This window comes from Ranitomeya variabilis, chromosome 2 (genome assembly GCF_051348905.1).
Source record: "Ranitomeya variabilis isolate aRanVar5 chromosome 2, aRanVar5.hap1, whole genome shotgun sequence".
Taxonomy (NCBI): Eukaryota; Metazoa; Chordata; class Amphibia; order Anura; family Dendrobatidae; genus Ranitomeya; species Ranitomeya variabilis.
In genome coordinates this window covers 868,490,108-868,509,409 of record NC_135233.1, presented here as the reverse complement: position 1 = coordinate 868,509,409, position 19,302 = coordinate 868,490,108, and the positions used below count along the sequence as shown (strand labels likewise).

General features: G+C 48.7%; 1 protein-coding gene across 3 annotated transcripts in view; it reads right to left on the bottom strand.

Annotated features, from left to right (window-relative positions):
• CCDC50 (coiled-coil domain containing 50) overlaps window positions 1–9,424 on the bottom strand; it is a 79,002-nt gene extending 69,578 nt beyond the window's left edge. Inside the window, exon 1 of one of the 3 annotated variants that reach the window (XM_077290304.1) lies at window positions 9,129–9,424. In XM_077290304.1, coding sequence (XP_077146419.1) covers window positions 9,129–9,177 — 49 coding nt within the window. In that variant the 5' untranslated portion in view covers window positions 9,178–9,424. The remainder of the gene's footprint in view (window positions 1–9,128) is intronic. The other 2 variants (XM_077290305.1, XM_077290306.1) reach the window with 2 other exon arrangements.
• Window positions 9,425–19,302: the final 9,878 nt, after the last annotated feature.

Sequence of the window (19,302 nt, the reverse complement as noted above, 5' to 3'; positions counted from 1 at the left end):
TGCACTTTAAAAGGACTCTGTCACCTGAATTTGGCGAGCTATGTAAATCCCTGTGTCCGGTCCGATGGGCGGTGTTTCCTCTTCTTTCATTCACCCCTTCCTTTCCCGCTGGCCGCAATATTTTCTTGAATTTCAGTAGGTTTTCTCCGTAGTTCACGCGTGCGCAATGCAATCTTGCCTTGCACACGCGCAGTATGCTTTGCCCAACTGCGGGCAAAGCATTAGTGTGCATGCGCCGGCGCACTATGTCCTGAAGTATTTCGCTGTGTTCCGGGACATAGATTGGATGAAAATGAAGCAGAATATGAAGACTATGGAGCTGAAGCTACTGGCAATGACATGGAGACCTCAAGTCAAAATGAGTATGTACCTGATGGAGCAGCTGAGCAGCCAGAAAGCTTTACTCAACATGAATTAAATGATCTCATCAGAGACCTTTCATTGTCAAAAGATAAAGCTGAACTTCTTGCACCTAGGTTGAAACAGAAGAAACTTCTTCATGATGATGTCAAACTGTTATTACCAAAACAGAAGTAACACTTTAACACAATGTTTCACAGTTGATGGACCACTGGTGTACTGTAACAATGTGAATGGCCTCTTTGAAGAACTGAATCAAGGGTATTTTGTTGCAGATTACATTTCTTCCCTCAATCTTGAAGATGTAAGCGATGATCAAGGCAAGCAGTTTCACCAGGACATTAACCCCTTTCTGCCAGCTGACGGAATAGTATATCAGCTGGCAGACTCCCCTGCTTTGAGGTGGGCTCAGGCGGTGAGCCCACCTCAAAGCTGCGACATGTCAGCTGTTTTCAATAGCTGACAAGTGCCTGCAATGGGCGCGAGCAGAATCGCGATTCGCCCGCACTCATTAACTAGTTAAATGCTGCTGTCAAAGTCTGACAGCGGCATTTAACAAGCGCTGCCGGTCGCGTGACTGGAAGCGCTCGCAATGCTGACCCCCGTCACATAATCCCCGATGCTTTGCCATAACAACCTGAGGTCTCCTTGAGACCTCTATGGTTGTTGATGGCCGATTGCTTTGAGCGCCACCCTGTGGTCGGCGCTCAAAGCACACCTGCATTTCTGCTACATAGAGGTGATCAGTGCTTCACCTCTATGTAGCAGAGGCGATCGAGTTGTGCATGCTTCTAGCCAGAGGTTATTGAAGAAAACAAAGTGTTTAAAAATATAGAAGTTCAAATCACCCCCAACAAAAAAAATAAATAAATAAGAATAATCACACCTACACATATTTGGTATCTCTGAGTTCAGAATCGCCCGATCAATTTAAAAAAAAAAAAAAAGGATTACCCTGATCGCTAAATGGGGTAGCGGGAAAAAAAAATTAAAAATCAAGACGCCAAAATTACTTTTTTTGGTCGCTGCGACATTGCATTAAAATGCAATAACGGGCAATCAAAAAAAAAAAAAAAAAATGTATCTGCACAAAAGCAGTATCATTAAAAATGTCAGCTCGGCACGCATAAAGTAAGCCCTCACCCGACCCGAGATCACGAAAAATGGAGACGCTACGGGTATCGGAAAAATGCGAAATTTTTTTTTCTAAAGCAAAGTTTGGATTTTTTTTTTTTTCACCACTTAGATAAAAAAGAACCTAGACATGTTTGGTGTATATGAACTCGTAATGACCTGGAGAATCATAATGGCAGGTTAGTTTTAACATTTAGTGAACCTAGCAAAAGAGCCAAACAAAAAACTAGTGTGGCATTGCACTTTTTTTGCAATTTCATCGCACTTGGAATTTTTTTGCCGTTTTCTGTTACACAACATGGTAAAACCAATGGTATCGTTCAAAATTACAACTCGTCCCGCAAAAAGTAAGCCCTCACATGGCCATATTGACGGAAAAAAAAAAAAAAAAAAAAGTTATGGCTCTGGAAATAAGGGGAGCGAAAAACGAAAACACGAAAAAAGCTCCGGGGGTGAAGGGGTTACAGTAATTGAACACCCCTACCAGGGTTTTTGGAATGACTCAATGATGGCAGATTACTGTTGGATGTTATATAGGGACAACCCTGAAAAATCATAACAGTCCAATGTCAAGAACTTTTAATTTCTGCTCATATGTTGTTTCTATCTTGCATGTGAAATTATTTTGGTTCAATAAAACTGTTTTGTAAGGTGAAGCATTTTTTTCTGATATGTATCATAGTATCATAGTTATTAAGGTTGAAGGAAGACTTTAAGTCCATCTAGTTCAACCCATAGCCTAACCTAACATGCCCTAACATGTTGATCCAGGGGAAGGCAAAAAAAAACCCATGTGGTAAGAGTAACTCCACCATGGGGAAAAAAATTCCTTCCCGACTCCACATACGGCAATCAGACTAGTTCCCTGGATCAACGCCCTATCCAGGAATCTAGTGTATATACCCTGTAACATTATACTTTTCCAGAAAGGCATCCAGTCCCCTCTTAAATTTAAGTAATGTTAGCCCCCCCGCGTAAACCTGAAAGAAATATAGCGGGGGGTCTCATGGCCTCATGGACCCTGTCATTTAATATGACTTTCTGTCAGAAGAAAGGTCAAATAAAGGTCAGGTCAGTCATCTCTGAAAGTGTGACACTGGTTTTATCCAGTTTTTTCTGGTATGTTTGGCAGCTATTGTAACGGTTTTCTATTGGCTGTTAGCAGCTTTGCCGCTCTTTTTTTGAATATATAAACACCTGTTTTGTGGTATCTGGTCATTCTGTCAGCGGAAGAAGATAAAGAAGACCCCACCCTCCCTCCCCTGAATTCCTGTAATTTTACTGTCGTGTAGTTTAATTGTGGGAAAATCACCCATGTCTGGGTGGATTGGTTTATTGGAAAAGTTTGGTACTTTGGTTTTATAATTTATGGAGTTTATTTATTGGTGATTAATTAATTTATGTAACCCTAAATAAACTACACGGCCATTTTTATTCACAATTAAAGCGTTTTGTGCTTTTATTGTATGAATGGGTTCTATGAGGCCATGAATCACTCATTACAACATCATACGGCAGAGAGTTCCATAGTCTCACTGCTCTTACAGTAAAGAATCCGCGTCTGTTATTATGCTTAAACCTTCTTTCCTCCAGACGTAGAGGATGCCCTCTTGTCCCTGTCACCGGTCTATGATTAAAAAGATCATCAGAAAGGTCTTTGTACTGTCCCCTCATATATTTATACATTAACATAAGATCACCCCTTAGCCTTCGTTTTTCCAAACTAAACAGCCCCAAGTGTAATAACCTATCTTGGTATTGCAGACCCCCCAGTCCTCTAATAACCTTGGTCGCTCTTCTCTGCACCCGCTCTAGTTCAGCTATGTCTTTCTTATACACCGGAGACCAGAACTGTGCACAGTATTCTAAGTGTGGTCGAACTAGTGACTTGTATAGAGGTAAAATTATGTTCTCCTCATGAGCATCTATGCCTCTTTTAATGCATCCCATTATTTTATTTGCCTTTGTAGCAGCTGCCTGACACTGGCCACTGAATATGAGTTTGTCATACACCCAGGTCTTTTTCATTGACGGTTTTGCCCAGAGTTTTAGAATTAAGCACATAGTTATACATCTTATTACTTCTACTCAAGTGCATGACCTTACATTTATCCCCATTAAAGCTCATTTGCCATTTATCAGCCCAAGCTTCTAGTTTACATAAATCATCCTGTAATACAAAATTGTCCTCCTCTGTATTGATTACCCTGCAGAGTTTAGTGTCATCTGCAAATATTGAAATTCTACTCTGAATGCCCCCTACAAGGTCATTAATAAATATGTTAAAAAGAAGAGGGCCCAATACTGACCCCTGTGGTACCCCACTGCTAACCGCGATCCAGTCCGAGTGTGCTCCATTAATAACCACCTTTTGTTTCCTATCCCTGAGCCAGCTCTCAACCCACTTACACATATTTTCCCCTATCCCCATTACTCTCATTTTATGTAACAACCTTTTGTGTGGCACCGTATCAAAAGCTTTGGAAAAGTCCATATACACTACGTCCACTGGGTTCCCTTGGTCCAGTCCGGAACTTACCTCTTCATAGAAGCTGATCAAATTAGTCTGACATGAACGGTCCCTAGTAAACCCGTGCTGATACTGGGTCATGAGGTTATTCCTCTTCAGATACTCCAGCATAGCATCCCTTAGAATGCCCTCCAGGATTTTACCCACAGTAGAGGTTAAGCTTACTGGCCTATAATTACCGTGTTCAGTTTTTGTCCCCTTTTTGAATATTGGCACCATATTTGCTATACACCAGTCCTGTGGTACAGACCCTGTTATTATGGACTCTTTAAAGATTAAAAATAATGGTCTATCAATGACTGTACTTAATTCCTGCAGTACTCGGGGGTGTATCCCATCCGGGCCCGGAGATTTGTCAATTTTTGTGATTTTTAAGGCCCCGTCTCACATAGCGATTTACCAACGATCACGACCAGCGATACGACCTGGCCGTGATCGTTGGTAAGTCGTTGTGTGGTTGCTGGGGAGCTGTCACACAGACAGCTCTCTCCAGCGACCAACGATCAGGGGAACGACTTCGGCATCGTTGAAACTGTCTTCAACGATGCCGAAGTCCCCCTGCAGCACCCGGGTAACCAGGGTAAACATCGGGTTACTAAGCGCAGGGCCGCGCTTAATAACCCGATGTTTACCCTGGTTACCAGCGTAAATGTAAAAAAAAACCAAACAGTACATACTCACCATCTGATGTCCGTCAGGTCCCTTGCCGTCTGCTTCCTGCTCTGACTGAGTGCCGCCGTACAGTGAGAGCAGAGCGCTGCGGTGACGTCACTGCTGTGCTCTGTACTGCCTTACGGCCGGGAGTCAGTCAGAGCAGGAAGCAGACGGCGAGGGACCTGACGGACATCAGATGGTGAGTATGTACTGTTTGGTTTTTTCTACATTTACGCTGGTAACCAGGGTAAACATCGGGTTACTAAGCACGGCCCTGCGCTTAGTAACCCGATGTTTACCCTGGTTACCAGTGAAGACATCGCTGGATCGGTGTCACACACACCGATTCAGCGATGTCAGCGGGACCTCAACGACCAAAAAAAGGTCCAGGCCATTCCGACACGACCAGCGATCTCACAGCAGGGGCCTGATCGCTGGTACGTGTCACACATAGCGAGATCGCTACTGAGGTCGCTGTTGCGTCACAAAACTTGTGACTCAGCAGCGATCTCGCTATGTGAGACGGGGCCTTTAGACGCCGCCGTACTTCCTGCTGGGTTAAGCAGGTAACATTTAATTGGGGATTTTTATCACTAGTCAAATTTGCTGCCATGGGATTTTCTTTTGTAAATACTGATGAAAAAAAGTCATGTAGATTACTGTTTTCTTAGGGCTCATACTCACTTGCGCGAGACTCGGATGACTGCCGGCACTCAGATCGGAGCGTGCGGCCGCATAGCAATACATGAAGCCGCACGTTCCGCTCCTCTGTGCCAGGTGCAGCGCCGGTTATTGCCGTGTGAGATTCATCCGAGTCTCGCGCAAGTGAGTATGAGCCCTTAATGTCGCCAGTATTTTTCCGATACCTTATAATAATGATGCTGCTCCATGGAAACTATACGTGCTACAGAAAAACTATATACATTTTTTAAATCAGGACAAAAAGATGATTCAGAAAAGTACACACACAGTCACCTGCGATGATTACAAATAAATATATATTTTTTGTAGACCTGTGTAATTTGCAGTGTTGAGCACAGACAGCACACCGACTGTACACAGATGCCGTCCATGTGCTGTATGTGTTTTTCACAGACCCACAGATTTGTATTGGCCCTTGTCATTCGTGTTGCCGGTAAACAACAGACATGTCTCCTTGTGACTTAGGCTGTGTTCACACGCTGCGGTTTTTGCTGTGGATCCGCAGCGGTTTTGAGGCTGCGGATCCGCATCCTTTTTCCATGCAGGGTACAGTACAATGTTACCCTATGGAAAACAAAAACCGCTGTGCCCACTATCCTTTTTTCGGCATGAAAATCCGCGCTGATTTTCTGCGGAAAAAAAGAAGTACCATGTCTATTCTTTCTGCGGATTCCGCTCCTGTTTTCCAACAGCACCAATAGGAAAGTGCAGTTGGAAACCCGCAGTGGAATCCGCAGGAGAAACCGCACAAAAAACCTGCAGTGGTAAACCACCGCGGGTTTGCACTGCGGGTTTTCAGAATCAGGACCTGAAAAATCCGCAGGCAAAAAAGGATAGTGTGAACAAGCCCTAAGGCTACTTTCACACTAGCGTCGGATGACGCACGACGAATTGCATCGTTGCGACGTACCGACGCTAGCAGTGAATGCGCCGCACAACGGGGGCAGTGGATGCTGTTTTTCAACGCATCCGCTGCCCCATTGTGAGGTGCGGGGAGGCGGGGGCGGAGTTCCGGCTGCGCATGCGCGGTCGGAAAAGACGGGAACGACGCACCAAAAAACGTTACAAGCAACGTTTTTTGGTGGCGACGGTCCGACGCAACCATCGCACGACGGTTGCGACGTGTGGCACTGCGTCGCTAATAAAAGTCTATGGAGAAAAAACGCATCCTGCAAGCACTTTTGCAGGATGCGTTTTTTCTGCAAAACGACGCATAGCGACGTGCAGTGCACAACGCTAGTGTGAAAGTAGCCTTACACATGGTCAATGTAAAAACACAGACATGTGCACAGCAGCATAGGTTATAATGGGCACGTGTGGCTTCTGAGAAGAAGAAAAAAAAAAAAAAAAACATACTACAAGGACATGTGAAGGAGACCATACATAGTATCAGAGCGTCACGCCTAGTAATTAGAAGGACATACCTGTATAGCAGTATATACAGACGTCTGCCCAACTATTCAGACTTCCTTATAAATCTATGTACCAGTGATTTTGAATAGTCAAATCTGCTGCTGTCAGAGCATGCTGGGAGTTGTAGTTTTGCAGCATGTTGGACACTACAGCTAGATACGCTACAGAATAACAGAGACTTCATCACAAGTTCCATTATATTTGCCAGTTGAACAAAAAAAGTCCGCTACACGATTGCAGGTTTTTGCTTGTTTGGTTTTTTATTAAAACGATGAGCAGCCCATCAAAATTCCAATGGACCTCATGAATCAATTAAGTCATCCGGCCGTCGTTTGTGTCCCTCATAGGACAGATTTGTTTCTTCAAGGCGTTCTGTTAACGGAACAAAAAAAAACACAGAAGTCCAGATGCCAGTGTGACCAGGGCCTCAGCAAATATTTTACATATGGTGTAACTAAAAGGCCACGTTCACATGTTCAGTATTTTACCTCAGTATCTATAAGCCAAAATCAGGAGTGGGACAATCTGAGGAGAATAGAAACACGTCACCACTTCTGGATTTACTACCCACTCCTGGTTTTGGCTTCCAAATACTGAACGTGTGACTGTGGCCTTAAGAACCACATCATCGCTATACTCTGCCGCAGAATATTGTGCTCCAGTATGGCTGAATAGTTGTCATGTGAATGCAATCGGCAATCAGCTGAACAACGCATAATTTCTGGTGCTATCAGACCTACGCCCGTCCACTGGTTACCTGTCTTGACCCATATCGCACCTGCAAATCTGAGAAGACAAAAGCTCCTACTTAAAGAATAAACCAAAAGTAGTGAATAATGAAAATCTCCCAATACATCAAAATCCAAGATGTTCAAATACAACGACTGAAATCAAGACATCCACCCATCCGAACCGCAATTACCCTGTAGGATCATGATTTCAATTTAGAAGAGAAATGGCGTGAACTTTGGGTCAGTGCAGTAGACGGTGAGCCTCAAACGTTTCCTCACTTTCAAAATCCACCACCAGGCTTCAATCTGCCAAGGAAAACCTGGGTCACTTTGAATCGTATCAGAACAAACTTTGGTGTCTGTGCAGATCTTATGCGGAAGTGGGGAAAATCTGACTCTCCTGCCTGTGACTGTGGAGCTGACCATCAAACAATTCAGCACATTGTCGAGGAATGTCCCCTCAGATAATATACTGGTGACAAGAATGATTTCTATACTGGAAATGACAACGTTATTGCATACATAGAAAATCTCGATATCCGACTCTGATTTCTGCTCCTTTGTTCTTTTCAATCACTGTTTATCATTTATTTATTCTTATATGATGCTTAAGTATATGTTCATACGATTAAATAAATTGCTATATAAATACAATATAGACTCAGCAAACCTGACACTGCAATATACAATCTGTGCGCAGAATAGAAGAAAAAAGGAAGAAAAGTCACACAGAAACTTTCATTTCCACCCAACTACGATTATCACGAGAACCACAGAATTATATTAGCATCTGAACATTTGTGAGGTGTTCTTCGGTGATGGAGGTAAAAGATGACGGACGATGAGGAATATGTCACCATCTACAAGACATCACAGCGGCAAGTGGTGCTTGGACACAGCGGTCACACTGGCCGGGTCCAAGAGATACACAGGCGGCAACAACAACAAAAAAATACTTTCTCCCCCTTTTTTCTTATACCCATCAGCTGGGGGTTTTACAACAGCCCTGTCCATAGGAGCAGCTAAAAAAAAAAAAAAAAAAAAAAAGCACAGAATCTCCCCCATTAATCCCGGCGTCCGTTATCGTCTGCAGCGCTCACATCCCGTCGACAGCGCTGCAGCCAATAACGGAGCTCAGCTGCTCTGACTGGGTTGGCGACACGAGCTGCGGAGTTCACCGATTGGCTGCAGCGCTGTTGATGCTGGGTTCAGCGCTGCAGACGATAATAGACACAGGGAGCGGGGGCTGACACTCCACACTGGACCTGGGGAGGGGGGAGTAAACAAAAGGGTTTATTTATTTATTAACAAACTGCAGCTAATGGACACCCGAAAATCCCTTTCCCACGAACTGGACACAGCGCCATATGTCTACATTATTCCATTTAGGAGCCACCACCGGCAGCAGTAATAGTCATGTGCCCCCTGTGGCGACAGACAGGGGGCGTATCACCACATTATTACACACTGTGCCAGCAGGTGCCCCACACCAGGCCCGGCGTCACCAGCTCTGCCTGCGCACAGGAGAGGGTTAATAGGAGCCGGGTAACCCTTGGTCGCCCGTGGCCCCGAGCCTAAGGACACAGCACGCTGCGCGCATTTACCTTCCTTGACTCCAGGCAGCTTGGAACTGTCGATAGTGACTTCAGTCATGTCTGCCGGGTGCTGTCACTCCGCCCTGGGTGGCGGGCAGGTCAGTCAGCCCTGAGGCCGCACACTGCCCGGTATGGTGGCCAGGCAGATGTCATCGGCGGGGGATCCCTGAGACGGATCAGATCGCCCGATGACAGAGATCTGGGCAGGAAAACTACGATGCAATCGGGGCAGCCTAACTAGGATTGTATGGAAGGGGAGAGAGGACAAAATACGTTCAGGGCTGGGCTAGTCAAACAATCGCATGACATCATGTGCTCGGGCAGCTGGAGCTTTAACTCCTCCACTGCTGGATCATCCTGGACCATTATCTGCTTTACTTTGTGTATTAATAAAGTCGAAGAGGTTGTGGACGTTTTTATTTAATTATTTGTGCGAGTTTGAATGGTGATTGTATCCAAAGTGCAGTATAAAGGGAGCCCTACAGTGTACAGAGCAGAGAGCCCTATATACGGGCAAGTGTCGGAATACCAAGGTTCTACAATGGCACCAGGTATCGGGGTATAATAGTTTCTTCTGGTGGAATAATCCCTATACCGTGGACAGGTGAGGATGGGCCACAGCAACCAAAAATCACAGTGGGAAAATACTTAACAGGAACTAAAGTTTGTATTTGCATCATGGAAAGAAGATTAGGGAAAGATGGGGGATATGAAAACGTGGGGGATATGAAAACGTGGGGAATGGAGGGAGCTGCTCAGCTCAGCTGCAGGAAAGCTGGGGAGTGATGAATGGGGAAATGGAGGGAGATGCAGGAAAGCTGGGGAGCGATGAATGAAAGGGGGAATGGAGGGAGATGCAGGAAAGCTGGAGAGTGATGAATGAATGGGCCAATGGAGGAAGATGCAGGAAAGCTGGAGAGTAATGAATGAATGGGGGAATGGAAGGAGATGCAGGAAAGCTGGGAAGTGATCAATGAATCAGGAATTGAGGGAGATGCAGGAAAGCTGGGGAGTGATGAATGAATAGAGGAATGGAGGAAGATGCAGGAAAGCTGGGGAGTGATGAATGAATGGGGAATGGAGGGAGATGCAGGAAAGCTGGGGAATAATGAATATAGTAATGGAGGGGTGATCCAGGAAAGCTGGAGAATGATGAATGAATGGGGAATGGAGGGAGATGCAGGAAAGCTGGGGAGTGATGAATAAATGGGGAATGGAGGGGCATTTCTGGAAAGCTGGGGAATGAATGAATGGGGAATTGGGTGATTCAGGAAAGCTGGGGAATGATGAATGAATGGGGAAATTGAGGGGAGATTCAGGAAAACTGAAGAATGATGAATGAATGGTGAATGGAGGGAGATGCAGGAAAGCTGGGGAATGATGAAAACATGGGGAATGGAGGAAGATGCAGGAAAGCTGGGGAGTGAAGAATGTATGGGGGAATGGAGGGAGGTGCAGGAAAGCTAAGGAATGATAAATGAATAGAGGAATGGAGGGGCGATCCAGGAAAGCTGGGGAATGATGAATGGAGGGAGATGCAGGAAAGCTGGGGAATAATCAAAACATGGGGAATGGAGGGAGATGCAGGAAAGCTGGGGAATGATGAATGAATGAGGGAATGGAGGGAGATGCAGGAAAGCTGGGGAGTGATGAATAAATGGGGAATGGAGGGGCAATTCCGGTAAGCTGGGGAGTAATAAATGAATGGGGGAATTGAGGAGTGACTCAGGAAAGCTGGGGAATGATGAATGAATGGGGGAATGGAGGGGTGATCCAGGAAAGCTGGGGAATGATGAATGAATGGGGAATGGAGGGAGATGCAGGAAAGCTGGGGAATGATGAATGAATGAGGGAATGGAGGGAGATGCAGGAAAGCTGGGGAGGGATGAATAAATGGGGAATGGAGGGGCAATTCTGGTAAGCTGGGAAGTGATAAATGAATGGGGGAATTGAGGGGTGACTCAGGAAAGCTGAAGAATGATGAATGAATGGGGAATGGAGGGAGATGCAGGAAAGCTGGGGAATGATGAAAACATGGGGACTGGAGGGAGATGCAGGAAAGTTGGGGAATGATGAATGAATGGGGGAATGGAGGGAGATGCAGAAAAGTTGGGGAGTGATGAATGAATGGCAGAATGGAGGGAGATGCAGGAAAGCTGGGGAGTGATGAATGAATGGGGGAATGGAAGGAGATGCAGGAAAGCTGGTGAGTGATGAATGAATGGGTGAATGGAGGGAGATACAGAAAAGCTGGGAAATGAATGAATGGGGAATGGAGGGAGATGCAGGAAATCTGGGGAGTGATGAATGTATGGGGGAATGGAGGGATATACAGAAAAGCTGGGGAATGATGAATGAATGGGGGAATGGAGGGAGATGCAGGAAAGCTGGGGAGTGATGAATAAATGGGGAATGGAGGGGCAATTCGGGAAAACTGGAGAATGATGAATGAATGGAGGGAGATGCAGGACAGCTGAAGAATGATGAATGAATGAGGGAATTGAGGGGAAATTCAGGAAAGCTGGAGAATGGTGAATTATTGGAGGAATGGAGAGGAGAGTCAGGAAAGCTGAAGAATATTACATTGGTGGAAGAATGAAGGGGAGATTCCGCAAAGATGGGGAAGGCTGCATTAGCTGGGAATTCCGTACATCTGTGTGGCAAAGTAAACAAAGGCTGCATTAGCAGCATACGTGGGATAAGTGGGTGCTTCACCCTGGAAAGATGGGTCAAACACCCAGAATCTGGAAAACGTGATTTGTGGACGTCAGAAGGTTCCTTCAGGAGAAGACTCAGAATTGCTGAGTGGTGGACCTGGAATGTTATAGTTATAGTAACCCCTGGAGACAGATTCTCATACAGTGTCCGACCCACAACCTGGAACAGCTCATTTATATATAAGAAAAACGTGGCTTTCTCTGGAATAATCAGATCGCAGATATCAGGGTATCATTTTATTCAACTTCCTATGACCTACATGCCCATACAGACGACTTAGGAGAGATGATCTTTGACAGATTTGTTTTAAATACTTGGGAAAGCCTGTTGGGTGACTGTTGTAATAGATCTCTCAGAGGAGTAAGTGGGTAAGCTGGGTGGCATACTGTTGTAATAATAATTTAAAAAATTACCATATTCCTCGGCACTTTACAATTCAGAGGGAGTATTTACAAACAAAATAAGACATTACAGAGTAACATACAAGTCAGCAGATGCCAAGAGGAGATAGGGTCATGCTGAGAAGCTTACAATCTATGAGGAAATAGAAGAGACACAAAAGATAAAAAAGTTCTTGTCCAGTCTTAATTTATTAAATAGGGGCATTCAAACACTGTTGTATGAACCAGTCACCAACCAGTATCGGAATAAGTGCAAAAACAAAGTGCTACTGAGTTCATGGAGAGTGTGGAAACAGATGATAGAAGAAGCCACGTTCTGAGGAAAAATTAGAAATGAAGAACAGTCTTAGATTAGTGAGGTGAGGTGATAGGCCGGTCTAAAGAAATGTGTTTTTAGGGGACGCTTAACTCTGGATGCTGAGAATGAACATGATTGTCATAAAGGCTGTTTCAGTGGAAAAATTGAGAAAGCTGAGTGGTGCTCCTAGGGTGACTGGTGGACCGGAGAAACCTGGGGGCGTCAGCATATCTATAATATAACGCTGGGAGCGTCACTCTGTCCGAAGCCTTTATAGACTGCGCAAGCGCAAGCGCCGGCGCAGTCTGGACCCCACAGAGCGACGCTCCCAGGAGATCGCGGTATGCGTAAGCGCTGAACGCACACCGCGATCTCCAACAGAGAAACAGGGACGAGCCAGGAGGCGGAGGGTGAGTATACTTACCTGTCCCGTTCCACCGACGCCATTCCGGGCCATGACTATCCCCCTGCTCCCGGAATCGGCGCCTGCGCAGTCCGCGCTTTCCGGCGCCATTTTCTTGAAGACACATTGCAGTGTGTCTTCAAGAAAATGGCGCCGGAAAGCGCGGACTGCGCAGGCGCCGATTCCGGGAGCAGGGGGATATTCATGGCCCGGAATGGCGTCAGTGGAACGGGACAGGTAAGTATACTCACCCTCCGCAAGTAACAAATTGCTGTGCCATGAGGCTGTGGCACTTCATGCCACAGCTATTTGTTACTTACGCCACTTACGTCCACAGCCGCCGCACCCAGCACAGCCGCCGCACCCAGCACAGCCACACACAGCCGCCCACAGCCGCCGCACCCAGTACAGCCGCCGCACAGTCACACACAGCCACCCACAGCCGCCGCAACCACCACAGCCACCGCACCCAGCACAGCCACGCACAGCCGCCGCACCCAGCACAGCCGCCTACAGCCACGCACAGCCGCTGCACCCAGCACAGCCGCCCACAGCCACGCACAGGTGCCTACAGCCACCGCACCCAGCACAGCCGCCGCACCCAGCACAGCCGCCGCACCCAGCACAGCCGCCAACAGCCGCCGCACCCAGCACACCCGCCGCACCCAGCACAGCCACGCACAGCCGTCCACAGCCGCCGCACCCAGCACAGCCGCCCACAGCCATGCACAGCCGCCCACAGCCACACACAGCCGTCCACAGCCGCCGCACCCAGTACAGCCGCCGCACCCAGCACAGCCATCCACAGCCGCCGCACCCACCACAGCCACCGCAACCAGCACAGCCACGCACAGCCGCCGCACCCAGCACAGCCGCCGCACCCAGCACAGCCGCCTACAGCCACGCACAGCCGCTGCACCCAGCACAGCCTTGCACAGCCGCCCACAGCCACGCACAGGTGCCTACAGCCACCGCACCCAGCACAGCCGCCGCACCCAGCACAGCCGCCCACAGCCGCCCACAGCCACGCACAGCCGCCGCACCCAGCACAGCCGCCGCACCCAGCACAGCCGCCGCACCCAGCACAGCCACGCACAGCCGTCCACAGCCGCCGCACCCAGCACAGCCTCCCACAGCCACACACAGCCGTCCACAGCCACCGCACCCAGTACAGCCGCCGCACCCAGCACAGCCACCCACAGCCGCCGCACCCACCACAGCCACCGCAACCAGCACAGCCACGCACAGCCGCCGCACCCAGCACAGCCGCCGCACCGAGCACAGCCGCCGCACCCAGCACAGCCACGCACAGCCGCCCACAGCTACGCACAGCCGCCCACAGCCACACACAGCCGCCGCACCCAGCACAGCCACCGCACCCAGCACAGCCATCCACAGCCGCCACACCCAGCACAGCCACGCACAGCCGCCTACAGCCACACACAGCCGCCTACAGCCACGCACAGCCGCCGCACCCAGCACAGCCGCCGCACCCAGCACAGCCGCCGCACCCAGCACAGCTGCCGCACCCAGCACCGCCACCCACAGCCACCCGCACCCAGCACAGCCACGCCACATACAGCCGCCCGCACTCAGCACAGCCGCCGCACTCAGCACAGCCACCGCACCCAGCACAGCCGCCCACAGCCACGCACAGCCGCCTACAGCCACGCACAGCCGCCGCACCCAGCACAGCCGCCGCACCCAGCACAGCCACTGCACCCAGCACAGCCACGCACAGCCGCCGCACCCAGCACAGCCACCGCACCCAGCACAGCCGTCCACAGCCGCCGCACCCAGCACAGCCACGCACAGCCGCCCACAGCCACGCACAGCCGCCTAGAGCCACGCACAGCCGCTGCACGGTGGAGCAGCACATGACAGGATGGGGATGCAGGATGGAGCAGCACATGACACGGTGGAGCAGCACATGACAGGATGGGGGCGCAGGATGGAGCAGCACATGACAGGATGGGAGAGCAAGATGGGAGCAGCACATACCAGGATGGAGATCATATACCAATATAAATGCTCGCCACCCGGGCGTAGAACGGGTTCAATAGCTAGTACCAATATAAGGCTAGTGATCTAAGTATTTCCAGTGGATGCAGTGACTGGAAGAGACCAGACTGAGCTCTGATAGTGTCAGTATATACTGTACAGTGAAAGTAAAAGTGTCAGTAACTAAAGTAACGGGTTAATCAATGGTGATATGTGAATCATCCATGTAAATCGGAATGAAAAAACCTCCCAGAGGTCTTTTTATTGGCTTGCAAATACACACATCTCTTCAGTGGAGAAAAAATTGTATGAGAAAGAAACAGAAACAACACGGATGTGACAGATGACACCTGTGAAAAAAGATCTGTTTCTCACTAAATAAGATTAAGCAATAGGAAAGAATGTAGCAAGGTCAACATGGTGGCTCAGTGGTTAGCACCACAGCTTTGCAGCTCTGGGGTCCTGGGTTGAAATCCCACCAAGGACAACATGTTCAAGGAGTTTGTATGTTTTCTCCACGTTTGTGTGGGTTTCCTCCGGGTTCTCTGGTTTCCCCCCATCCTCCAAAGGCATCATACTGATAGGGAATACGTATTGTGATAACTAGAGGGGGTAGTGATAATGACGTCCGTAAAGTGCTGCAGAACATGATGGTGCTATATAAGCAAAGCAGAGTAAATAGGGAGAAATAGCAGTGACTAGAAAAAAATGAGGTACATGGGAAAGCTGGATAATGGATCAGGGGAGGAGGGAAGGATGGAAAGGGAGCTGTCTTGGTAGTTTATGTAAAGCAGAGGACTGAATGCAAGACACAGAAAATGTAAGGCGAGAACAGTTGGTGAACGATTTAACTGTTTAAATACAGCAATAATTTACAGCAATCCTGAACAGTCAGTAATAGTATCGGGATGAATCAAACAATAAACTAAATACTATTATAAGTCAATTAACCACAGAAGTTCTTTCCTACACAATACAGCAGTTCTCCACGTGAAGGTGGTACACCCGTTCACAGGAGTTACCATGCGTGTGTTTTCACTCTCTACAGAATTCTGGCTGTAATAATTATAGGGGATAACTCAGGAGACTCTTTGCGTGGAAGAAGACAACTACAGGACACAGTTTTATAAGTGGTAAAGTCTGTATTATCACACGGTGATTCAAACAGGTGCAGAGAGAAACTCAAGTCCACAAAACTTGGTGTAAATATTAAACGCAGCTTAGCAGTCTATAGGGAACTTCAGAGGAAAATGCAATCAAGCAGAAAGTCTATGAAGCACAGTTATTCTTGAGGATACTTGACACGAATAAATCCTTGTCTTAGTCCAAACACAGATAGATAAGCTTATAAGACAGTTCAAATCATATCTTAGCTCAACCAGGGAGGCCTGGTTAATAGTCTCAGGTTTTTGCAGAGCAGAAACAGCTTACATGTCCAGCAAATGAGATGGAAGTAAACACGAGCAGCAGATGAAGGAGGATTACTGGAAACTGGTGTATGTGCAGCGCCCCAGAGTCCTGGTCGTTGCAGTACTGATGCTCTGCCGCTAAGGGGGGTATTGGTACGTCTGATGGCACTGAAGGAGGTATCACAGACACCAATACACTTCACAGTCTGGCCTCCAGGGGGAGCTAAGGGTGCTATGTATTAGGCCACTCCTCACAATCTGGTAAAACTGGGGGTTAGATAGGAAGTTAGAGAGAAGCTGACTGGGTTGGAACCAGGCAACATCCTGTGGCAGAGGGTGTTGCAGGGGAAGATTCAGGGGGTCCCTGTCAGGGGTGGGATCCTGACAGAGGCCTAGCGAACAGAAAGAACGTTACGGGACCGCGCCTGCACTACATTGCGGCGGTACCCCAAGAAAGGACAAGAAGCGAGGTTTATTGTGAAGAGTGAGAAACGAGATCAACGCAACAAGGAGAAAACACCAGTAGGAGTCATGCTGTAAGACGAGGCAACATCCTACTGAGGCGCGTAGCCGGTGGCCGGAAACGCCGAGGAAGTATTGAGCTCCAGGCCTTACTTCAAACCTACGGCAGGACAGTCAGTTATAGGCGGGCTGTCTCACCCAAAATCACCTAAGCAGACATAGGGGGCAACAGTTGGAGAGGGGCGACTCTAGGGTCCCGGAAGACCTCCAGGCCTACCCGTCATATGGGTGCTTCCTAGTCATATCATCTGGGGGATGAAGAAGAACATCAGAATCAGTTGTGAGGGAACTTCAGAAACAGACACAACAGTTGTGAGGACTATCCCGTGGTGCTAAGTAGGGAAGGACTACAACACACAAGCGCTAGAAGGTAGGCACAGATTTCCACCTGCAAAGGGAACTCTGGAGGTGCCATCGGACCGGCCGGTCTCAGACAGCCCTGTTAACCGTATTCCGGATTGAGGATCCTGAAGCCTTCAGTAAAGAGGTAAAGAGACTGCAACCTGGTGTCCTCGTTATTCATCGCGACCTGCACCACACCACAACATCGTCACTCTCCACTTTCACTGGACGCCCCTCAGCAGGGTCACGGACCGGGTCTAGCCACCGTGAAAACCCCAGAACCGAGACAGAGAGGCCCGGTACCGGGTACCCCTCGGCCCTGCGGCAGTGAGGGCGCTTCAACTTGGCGTCACGAACAGGATCTACTTAAGCCTGAAGAATCAGGTCATGTATGCCTTGGAACTGTGATTTATTGTGCTTGGACTATGACTTATTGCAAAGACTGTGTATTGCCACTTGCCGCCAAAACCACCGCCATTACAGCGCCAAGGAGAGTGCAGGAGAAGAAGAAGGGCGTGGAGTGGGCGCAGCTAAAGTGAAGGGCGCGAAAAGCAATGGCCGCCCAGTCTAAATATCTCTGTATCCTGAGGACGTGCCCGTCAGCAGCTGAGGTCCGCCTTCTCATCCTCTTTGGAGGGTGGAGACCATGGAGACGGGGCCGCCCACGAAAGAGAGCGCGGGAAGAAGATACCCAGGAGGAGGCAAAGATGGCGACGTCGGAAGCACCGCATGGGGATGACCCGATCCAGCATGAGGCTGCACTACCCGTCACAGCCCCAGACTCGCCATCGTTGCTGGGACTGGCCCTTATGGAGCTACCGCCGGGCAGACCCAACTGGCCGCGGTCTGAGGAGTGTGTGGCTGCAGCTGAGGCCCGGCAGATAGCACGCCGCCTCGAGGCGACGCTCGTGTGACCGCTCGGCTGGGTCAGCCTACGGAGGTCCGCCTAACTATGGTGTCCCCTGCTTCCTCCATCCCGGCCGCGACAGAGTGTGAGCTGCAGGCACAGGGCTTCAGGATCCTGCCGGAGGCAGAACACCTGCGGCGCCTGATGTCAGCGTGGCGGAGCAGACCCCAACCTGCGGCCCAGGTCGACCTGACGGGTGTTGAGGAGGCTCCGCCGTCACACTGGGGTGTGGTGGTGTTCTTCAACTCCCGGGAAGGAAGGGGAGTCATCCAAGAAATTGGAGAGCCGCTGCAGGTCCGTGTTGACCGGAAAGAAGTGGAGCCCTGTGGAGGAAGGTTGTTATGATCCGGTGACCTTGGAGCCGCATGAAAGACTTTCTCAGGAGTAGGTGGTACCTGTACTGACCGCAAACCCTAAACTAACACCGCAACTAGAAGTAGTCGTGGGATGTACCTAACACGTCCTAGACACCTCGACACAGCCGGAGGACTAAATACCCCTATAGATGGAAATGTGAATTCTATCTTGCCTCAGAGCAGAACCCCAAAGGATAGGCAGCCCCCCACAAATATTGACTGTGAGTATAAGAGGAAAGACACACGCAGGCAGAAAAACAGGATTTAGCAAAAGAGGCACTTCTAGCTAAATAGAAAAGGATAGGACAGAATTCTAAGCGGTCAGTATTAAAATCCTAAAAATATCCACAGCAGATAATACAAATATTCTACATCTAACTAAAGACATATAAAGTATATCTGCATCTCCTGAGAATCCAGCATGACTGAAAAATCCAAACAAAGTCTAAGCTGGACAAAAACACAATGAATTGCACTGAATTGCAAAGCACACTGCATGTGTGCACAGAGACAAAAAACCAGACACTTATCTTAGCTGAATTGGCAGCAGGGCACGAGGAACCAGAGAGAGATGTAATCCCTCCAAGAACAATGGACAACTGGCAAGGACTCATGGATCCTGCACACCTAAATACCTAATAGAGCTGAAATCAGCAGAAACACCTGCCCTGGATTACAACCCCAAGACAACTGCACTACCACCAACAACCACCGGAGGGAGCCCAAGATCAGAATTCACAACAGTACCCCCCCCCCCTTGAAGAGGGGTAACCGAACCCTCACCAGAGCCCCCAGGCCGATCAGGATGAGCCAGATGAAAGGCACG